Source organism: Muscardinus avellanarius (assembly GCF_963383645.1).
Source record: "Muscardinus avellanarius genome assembly, chromosome: 8".
NCBI lineage: Eukaryota > Metazoa > Chordata > Mammalia > Rodentia > Gliridae > Muscardinus > Muscardinus avellanarius.
In genome coordinates this window covers 1,741,821-1,751,642 of record NC_137794.1, presented here as the reverse complement: position 1 = coordinate 1,751,642, position 9,822 = coordinate 1,741,821, and the positions used below count along the sequence as shown (strand labels likewise).

The 9,822-nt window shown below is 50.7% G+C and overlaps 1 protein-coding gene across 1 annotated transcript; it reads left to right on the top strand.

The window, feature by feature from the left end:
- Positions 1-5,621: 5,621 nt before the first annotated feature.
- On the top strand, positions 5,622-9,822 carry OARD1 (O-acyl-ADP-ribose deacylase 1; the record flags this gene model as incomplete). Its single annotated transcript, XM_080700352.1, has 5 exons — positions 5,622-5,660; positions 5,988-6,132; positions 7,335-7,393; positions 8,548-8,660; positions 9,720-9,822. 5 exons carry the CDS (start codon positions 5,622-5,624, stop codon positions 9,820-9,822), a joined length of 459 nt encoding a protein of 152 aa, XP_080556478.1.

Genomic DNA, 9,822 nt, shown 5'->3' with positions numbered 1-9,822 from the left:
GGCCCCTCCACGCCCGAATCCCAGAAGGTCGTGCGCTGCACACTCCTATTAGAAAGGCTGGGAAAGAAACGAAGTGGCACTCAGTGAAAACCTCACCAGACAACTACCTGTAACTTATCACCGGCCAAGTATTCCAAAACACAGGGTGAGAGAACAGGAAATGTTTATGTTCAGTACTGTTTTTATCTAGGCTTACAAGGGCAACCACAGCAACAGTATCATAATGCTACCTTCCCGTGTCTTAAAACTGCTTTTAGCCATTTCTTATTGGGCAACCTTACCTTCAATACCACCAAGCAACACTGGCACCTTAGAAATACTCATCAGGTATCTTTGGTGCATGCCTCTTTAACATAGGTTTTCCTGTCTGCACGTGCAATTTAGAGAATAAAGTTTAATTTGTAACACACATTTGCTCCCCACCAAAAGTACTACTCTAGTCCACTACATATTGTAAGCAATTTAAATCTTCAGGATTTATTTAGGAAGTAATTTATCCCAATTCTGAAGTCAAGTATTTTACTTATCAAATTTTCCATCCTAAGCCGGGCGTGGTGGCGTATGTTTACAATCCCAACATTTGGGAGGTGGAGACAGGAGATAGCGGTTCACGGATAGCCTCAGCTACTTACTGGGCCCTTGCAACTCAGTGAGACCCTGTTTCAAAATAAAAAACAATTTTAAAAAATAGGGCCGGGGGTATAGCTCAGAAATAAAATGCCCTTGGGTTCCATCCCTAGTAACGAGAAAAAAATTGCCACTCTATAAGCATGTAATAACTATTATGTGCCAATTAATTTAAAAACCACTAAGAAGGCTCTAGCAAAGGTTTAAGAGTTTCCATTTTAATACAAAATAAAGAATAAAAGACATTACATGCCAGGCGTGGTGGTGTACACTTGTAATCCCAGCATTTGGGAGGCTGAGACTCGAGGATCGCTGTTTGTGGACAGCCTCAGCTTCTTAGTGAGGCCCTCTGCAAGTCAGTGAGACCCTGTTTTAAAATCAGTAATAAAAAATTGGGTAGGGGGTGTAGCTTCAGGTGGCTTGACTGGAATACAGTCTCACAGCCTCAAGTGCTTCCCGCCCAAGCCCGTAACAAAATTAAGCCTGCCAAATTTAGCCTAACTCTTGCTCCTAACAGACAGCTTGGCATGTTTTTTCCTCAGAGGAAAAAGAAAAAAAAGAGAGAATGTGTTTTTATTCTAGCTAATGTGAAATTTCTCTTCCTAAAGCATATGCTCCCTGCCAGTTCAAGATGCAGAAGAGAAAATGTAGCTGCCACTAGGAACTCATTCTAGTGAACAAACAACACCCCAAAGCTAGACCTTCCGGAAGCTCAGCTATTAAGCTGTGAGGAGCCCTTAGGTCTGGACATACCAGGCAAACACGAGATCTACCTTGTAATCTGTGTGTGCGGTACTGGGGATGGAACCCAGGGGCAGCCTACCTCCAGTTACATCCCTCAGCCCTACTTTTTATTCTTTATTTTGAAGCAGGTTGCCACTAAGTAGCTGAGGCTGCCACCCTCCAATCTCAGCCTCCCAAGTGCTAGAATTACAAGCATGAGCCACCATGCCAGGCTACCTTTGTAACTTTTTAAAGTAGCAAACCAACCACAGTTAGAAATACATTATCATAACTCAATGTCTTCATAAGCTACAAAAATAAAAACTTCATGAAACAGTACTTACCCCTGCTAGTGAAATGCACTTCAATTTCTTCCACCCTCTGTAAAATACGACCAGCTCAGCCCACTCAATTTCTTTCCCACTCCAACAAACGGAATGGCCTTTTAGTCTGTGTTTGATAAAAGACTAGACTACAAAAGACTGTCTAGCCTCCCTGTCCTCCTACAAGCGGCTCGACTGGCTTCCCAGTTTGCTCCCCCTTTTCACTGTGATATGCCTTGGGCCACACACTGTTCTCAAGTTTTACAAATAAAATCAGATTGAGATTCTAACTTCAAAGAGTAGATTGAAGGGGGAGGATGCCAGCACACGTCTGTAATCCTAGTACTTGGGAGGCTGAGACAGGAGGATGGAAGGGTCGACGCCAGCCTCAGCAACTCACTGAGCCACTCAGCGACAGGAGAAAATCCTGTTTCCAAATACAAAACAGAATAGAGCTGGGGAGTATAGCTCAGGGGAGAATGCCCCTGGATTCAATCTCCAGACACACACACACACACACACACACACACACACACACACACGTAATGCTGAGTGACAGATTGAAAACTTGTACTGAAACCCCAAGAAAGGATGCAAACAGGAGTTTGGAGGCAGAGTTTTCCACCTGGAGATCAATCGAGTCAGGCCTTAGATGCCACCTAAACTTGTCTACATGTGAGAACTTAGCTAAGCGGTGGTGTAGGAAGGGAAAATATAGCAAGTGAAAAGAGCACAAAAATAAAGAGAAAACTCTTAGCATCACAGCATACTAGAAGGCTCCACGTCCTTTCCTGTCTCCTAACACCAAGCTACAAGGTTCTCCTGCAGGGAGGTGGAGGCTCTAGAGGTATCGAGCAAGACTGACATCTTCTAGAAAGATATCTGGTGGACTGGAGATGGAGCTCAGCGGGAGAGAGCACTTGCCAGCATTTGTGAAGAGCTAGGCTCCAGTCCCAGCGCGCGCGCGCACACACACACACACACACACACACACACACACAGAGTCTAGTAAAATTATCTGGAAATTCTGAAGTGGCTAGATGTACCTGCTTTAAAACATAAAAGGCAAATATAAATTCTTCGAAATCTAACCCGTCTGTTATAAAGACTAATGGAATTTATAAAACAGAAAAACTTTCTAAAACACAAGACAAAAACTGTTTTAGTAGTAAGAAAGAGTACTGGACTATATTCTCAAAACTACCAGTTGCCTAACCTCAGCAAATGTGATTTTGATTATATATATATATATATATATAAAAACAAAAAAGAACAGGCACTGCATACCCAAGTAAAGTATGGAGGACTGTAACAGACGAACTTCACCTGAGTAGAAAAAAATTTAGTCAGGAGAAAAAGTCTCCTTTCTTTCCTCAAAGAAGCCACTCACTGCATTAGGGGAGAACTCACAAGTCAGAAACTAGTTTTTCCAGTCTTAAAAACATACTTCTAAATCCCCTCGAATCTGAACTTCCGATCAAAATAATTGCTTCCAAAAATTTCTAAGCAAGACCTGCAAGTGTCCTTACAAGTGCACCGGACTCTCTCTCGTCTAAACTCTCAAAACGCCTTCCCTCTCCCCATGCCCCTCACCTCGCAGTCTCTAACAAAACCAGCTGGTGCTGCCCCATGCGCTTCTCTCTCAGAAAGGAATGCCCCTCCACTCTATCCCAAGAAGCCACAGCATCCCGCAAGTCCAACTCAAAGTGTAGCTGTCAGGCTGGGCTTGCACGCTTGCAATCCCAGCATTCGGGGGGCTGCGACGGGAGGATCAGGGTTCGCGGACAGCCTCGGCTACTTAGCGAGGACCTCCGCAACCCAGTGGGACTCTGTTTCAAAATAAATAAAAAATAGGGCTGGGGTGTAGCTCGAAGGTGGAACGACCCTGGGTCAGGGAGGGAGGCTGCTGCTAGCTCCGGAAACGGCCCCAGACAGCAGTAACAGTTAGGTAATGATTGGCTTTTTAACTCCACCAGGCAAAGGTGGTTTTCACTGACCTCCACCCACTCCCTAGGTGACGCCTGGCGCCCATTAACTGCTCAATAATTGGCTGCCAAAAGAGATTCCCGCTTCCCTAAGAAAAAACCACTCAATGTCCCTCAGTGTCTAAGTGCTTGTGGAGAGCATCCGATCATAAGGCACACCGGGGCCGGGCGGGTGGCGCGCTAGGAACGCCCGCGCTGGGAGGCTGAGACCGGGGACCGCACGGGTTCGAAGCCAGCCTCAGCTACCGAGTGAGGCCGTTTCCAAATACAGCGTCAAACAGGGCTACAGCGTGGCCACCCCCAGTACGCAAAGAAGCATGTCAGGAAGTAAAAGCGGGGTACGTGTGCACTCATGGTCCAGTCCGACATTTAAAGCGAGGCGGAGGGGAGAAAGGGGAACACGAGCCGGGGAGAGCCCCCACCACGAGCGCCGCCGGCCGCCGGGGCAGGGCGCGCGGCTCCGGGCTCCCCGCGGGCGCCGGCGGGGCTCCGGGGAGGAAATGACGAGCGGAGGGGCGGGCCGGCCGGCGGGCGGCGGCGGCCCCTTCCCCGGGAGCGCGCCGGGCCTGCGGGGCTGCGGGCGGCCCGGGCCGGGCACAGGCGCACGCAAGCCCGCCGCCCGGGCCGGGCGTCGCTCCGGGGCGTCGCTCCGCGGGCGCCCGCACAGGGCCGGGCCGCGGGCCCCGAGTCGCCGCGGGCCCGGGCGGCCGGCCGGCGCCGCTCGGCGGGGCTCGGCGGGGCTCAGCGCGGCTCCCCGGGCTCGCCGGGCCTGGGCCTCTCCTGAGTGGTCAGCGAGACCCGCCAATCGGGGCGCTGGGGCCGGCTCTGGGCCGCTGGATATTGGCTCCTCATGCTCACCGTGCCTCGCTCCCCCGGTTCGCTGCCCGCGCTGATTGGCTCCAGTACCGGACCCCGAAACCCAATCAGAGGCTCCAGCCGCCGCTGCCGCCGCCACTGCCGCTGCCTCGCAAAATGGCGAACCCGAACAAAGGGGAATCGGGCCTCCCTCCAACCGCCTCCGCGCAGGCGCCTCCGAGGCCACGCCCCCTCGCCCCGGCCAGGCCCGCCCCGCCCCTCCTTCGCGGCGCACTGCGCAGGCGCCCTCAAAGGCCACGCCCACTCCCGTGATTTGCCGCCACCTCCGGCCGACGGACCACGCAGGCGCGTGTGGGACGCTCCAGCCTCTTCCCCGCAGACGCCGCCCCCGAGCGTGGTACTACGCAGGCGCTAACTCGCCCCTCCGCCAACTCATCCCCTTTGAAGCGGCCTTGGAGGCTCGCCTCTGGGGCTAATGCGCAAGCGCCGCTCGCCCCAACTCGCGGTCGGGTCTCGTTGCGCATGCCCGGCTGGGTGGCGGGAGACTGCGGCCTTTACCGCCGGAAGTGCCGCGCCGCCACCACCGAGAGCGGGCGGCTGGCGGGCTAGAGCGGCTCGCTTCCGCCCACGGCTGCGGGCGCGGCCATCTTGGGGCCCTCGGAGCCAGGCCTGGGCGGGCTTGGCCGCCCGGGGCGCGGCTCTGCTCCTGCCTGCCTGGACCGGGGCCGAGCCCTGCCCCTGACGGCCAGCCCCGTCCAGGTGAAGGGTAGCTCCTTCCTTTTGTAAGCCACATCCACTGGGAAACAACTCTGGCCCTGCAGAGAAAAGGAGAGAATCCTAAGTCCTCGCTCGGAGCCGGCGGAGGAGAGCGAAGGGGCGTGTCTAAGGCCGCCTCTGTCGCTTCCACTCCTGGGAAGCCAGAAAGAGCCCCTGCGAACCTCCGCTGCACCAGAGCCGTTCTGTTTGCGTCCTCGGGGCTGAGCAAAGGCACACTCTACGATAAACCCGTGGGGAAGAAATCCAGGAAGGGGTGGAGGGTCAGGGCAATCTGAACAGAGTATACTCAGGCTGCCTAAACATTTTCACTTGCTTTTCCTTTCCCTTAGCAGAAGAAACACTTAAATTCTGGAAATAGCGACTCAGTATCATGGCCAGCAGCCTTAATGAAGATCCAGAAGGAAGCAGAGTGCGTAACAACTATTAACTTATCAGTGAGCGGAAATTCAGAATAATTGAGGTCAAAAGCATAAACACTTTTTAATTAAACCAATAATTGGATTGCCTTTTTTGTTTCCCTGTAGCTGATTTACTTAAAGGCTAATACGACCCCGGGCGGGGACCATCCATCACTTTTACACATCCTGTAATTCGTTGTGGTTAACTCCGTAAATCCTGGAGATCGGCTTTAGTTCACATTGCAGGAGGTGCGGGAAGAGGGGATACAGTATAAAAGAAACAGCTTAGTATTTTCTGTATCTAATAAAACATTTTTTTTTCTCTTTGCCCATTTTAGATCACTTACGTGAAAGGAGACCTTTTTGCATGCCCCAAAACAGACTCTCTAGCCCACTGTATCAGTGAGGATTGTCGCATGGGAGCTGGGATAGCTGTGCTCTTCAAGAAGAAATTTGGAGGGGTGCAGGAACTGATAAATCAACGTGAGTTTTGGAAACAGCTTCCCTGCTTTGCCCTGGTCAGAGTGTCTTGATCCCTGGTTACTTACTACGACACCCGGGGCTCCCAGTGACAGTGCTTTTAACTCTTCAGGTTTTCCCTCAAAAGAACGACCTTTGATTTGGGCTCTTATCACACCAAACTTCAATTCTATAATAATTAGATTCTCATTTCTTCCTCCTGTATCATAAAACTTCTTTGGAACTTCTAAGGAGTAGAATCGTCAGAGTGCTCAAAAAACCCACTGGGGCGAGCTTGGCACTCAGCATCTGCTGCTCGCTGATATTCAGCTTTCCCTCCAAAGAGGAGTTTAAAAACCTCCTCTTTAGAATCTGCCATCGCTTTCTACCAGTGACTTAAAATCAAAGATGTGCATTAGAATCACGCGTGGAAGCTGGGCATCGTAGCATACACCTATAATCCCAGTACTTAGAAAGCTGAGGCAGAGCCGGGCGTGGTGGCGCACGCTTGTCATCCCCGCGCTTGGGAGGCAGAGACAGGAGGATCGCTCAGGTTCAAAGCCAGCCCCTGCTGGCTTAAGAGACCCTGTTTCCACATAAAAAAGTATAAAAATAGGTCTGGGAGTGTAGCCCATGGGCGTGTAGCCGGAGGTAGAAAGGCTTCCAGGAACCCCAGTACCACCAAAAAAAAAAAAAAAGCTGGGGCAGGAGGATCACAGGTTCAAAGCCAGCTTCAGCAAATTAGGAGGCCTTCAGCAACTTCGTGAGACTGCCTTAAAATAAGGACCGGGAGTGTGGCTCAGAAGTAGAATACCCCAGGGTTCAATCCCCAGTACCAAAAAAAAAAAAAAAAAAAAAGTCACAAAATCAAGCAGTTTCTTACTGCTTTGTGTTATTTTTAAGGAAGATACCCTTAATAATTAAAAATGTTTTAATATGCTCATAATATTTAACACAACTCTATAAAATTATTAAATGAACGTACATTTGGCAATTTAAGAATGGTACATTCTAAAACAAAGCAGTATTAAAGTTATTTTAGTGGATAAGTGAAGGTATATTTGGAATTAGTTGCAGTTAGTATTGTTGGATTGTGAGGGAACATAGTTGTAAGTAAGCTTTAAGATGAGGAATATAATATTTGGAAAGGCTGACGGGCAAAGAATTCATATGCGACTGTAGAAATTGTTTTGGTTTTGATTTTCAACTATTAAATAACTTTTTAGAAAAGAAACCTGGCGAAGTGGCTGTTCTGAAGAGGGATGGGCGGTACATTTATTACTTGGTAAGATGGGGCTGAATCGTGTGTGTGTGAGGGTTGGAGCTGGCGGGCTGTGGCGTGTGTGTGCTCGAGCGCGCGCGTTGACGGTACCACTCCTTTCCAGACGAGAGGGTGCAGGAACCTTCCCATCTCAGCCAGCTCAGGCGCGGTGGCTCCGGCCATGTGGGGCGCTAGGGGTGCAGGAGCAGGAGCTGCCTCTCCACAGTGAGGGTGCCCCATCACCGGCTGTGTTCTGAGACTAGCAGAAGCGAAGGGTGTCCCCTGCCCTCTCTTTTCTTGTTACATGAGATAGAAATGTCTCGAGAGAGCCGGGCGTGGTGGGCATGCTTGTAATCCCCACGCTTGGGAGGCTGAGACAGGAGGATCGCACAGGTTCGAAGCCAGCCTCGGCTACTTAGTGAGGTTCTCAGCTACTTAGTGAGACCCTGTTTCCAAATAAAGTATAAAATAGGTCTGGGAGTATATTCTGGAGGTAGAAAGCCCCTGGGTTCCACCTCTAGTACCCCCACCCCCCAAAAAAGAAATATCTCAAGAGACAAATTTCCCAGAGGGCTTTTTCTCTTACTCTGTCTCTTACCCTGCGGAGGGGTTAACACGCAGCTCCTCTCCCGCTGCGCTGGAATGAGGGGTTCTCCACCTGTCCGTTTGGTCCTCTGGCTTCCTTGGTGATGATAGCGGGCGGCGTGGACAGCAAACAGTCGGGAGAGGTCCGCGCCCTGCTGAATTCTGATCTTAAGGCTCATGTGGCTTTCAGGGCTTTTATTTGGGACAACTACCAACTCCTCTTTGTTCTCTGGTAGAGAAACAAAAAGTGAGCGAGCGACATTTACCAGCAGTTTTCAGGCGCTCTAGGTTCTTCTTGCTACAAAATACAGCTTGCCTCTCGGAGGTGGCACGGAGACTTGCCTACCTGCTTAGACACCGTGGGCAGCTTACCAAGCTCATGGCAGAGTCTGGGGTTCTTAGTCGTTATGTAGTGGAGTTTGGGGGCCTCCTAACAGTGTGAGGGGGGCAGTATGACATTTGTTATCTCTGCTCTCGAGTAATCTGTAAAAAGGCGTTCATTCTTTTAATTATCAGGAGGTGGAGGACATGAATGACTTTTTCATTGACTTATTTTGGGCTAACAAGAGCTTGAATCTTTTCTTTGTATTCAGATTACGAAGAAAAGGGCTTCCCATAAGCCAACTTACGAAAACTTGCAGAAGAGTGTAGAGGCCATGAAGTTGCATTGTCTGGAGAATGGCGTCACCGACCTCTCTATGCCCAGGCAAGGACACCCAGCGCCTAGCAGAAGATACCTTGATGGGTGGGGTTTATGGTCTTTCCCAAAGACAGCTTCAAAGCTTAACCGAAAGTCTAGGTTTACAGGTGGCAGTTGTTTTGGGCCAAGGCGTCGCCGTTTTCAGCTGAGGTTGAGTGGACCAGGATAAGCAGTTAGACACCTGCGGCCTGCCTCAGCCCACTAGAGGGGCGAGCCGCCTGCATTCCGTGCACTTGTTGGACTCCGGGCGTCCTCTGCCGGAAGCTTGAAGCAGTGTTGCCAAAGAACCACGCCTGGGCAATTGTGATTTCCCTGTCCGGCCACGTCTGGTCTCCCAAACTTGTTAATTCTGTCCAGAATGTTGTGACTTGTGCGGCCTTTCACCCTGCGTGCCTGCTTGTGTTGGTGGGTGGTAGAGGAGCTGACCCTGCGTGCGCCACCACGCCCGGCAGAAACTTTTTAAATAACAAAATTTCAAGGGCTTAATTATCATATGACAGGAAACTAGCAATTTCAGGCCTCAGGTTTGTCTCTAGGGATGCTGAGGATCAATAGAGTAGAATCTTAGAAGAAAGGTGTCAGGGTGATAGTTTTATGGACAGATTGGGTTTTCTCACCAGGGTGTGGCTAAGACCTTACTCAGATTACAGGCAGCTGGGCATTCCCAGCCTTTCACCCTGCCCGCCTCTTTTGCAGAGATCCTGCTCCTCGTCCCTTTCTCCCTTTACACCAATCTTTCCTGTCCATCTCCAGTCAGCTTTCATCTGAACAGGGAGAGTGGGATCGCGAGTCTCCCTCCTCATGGCAGAGTGAATGTCTGCGTGCAGTATGAAACGATGGGAAAGTGCTGTCTTCTTGTCAGACTAGCGGCAGCTGTGGGGTGTTAGGGCCATCCAGGATGGTTGTGGTGACCACGCGAGACTGCAGGCTTTCACCTCGCCCATAGGAGTGAGCCCAGGTGGCTCCGTTTTTATGCTGTGGGTGGAGAGAGCCCAAAGGAGGCGGGAAAGACCAGTCTCCTGGATCCCTTCGTCATCACCAAAGGACATGTTTTATCTTTTTTAGGATCGGATGTGGTCTCGATGGTCTGCAATGGGGAAACGTATCTGCGATGATCGAGGAGGTGTTTGAGGCGACGGACATCAGAATCACTGTGTATACGCTCTAG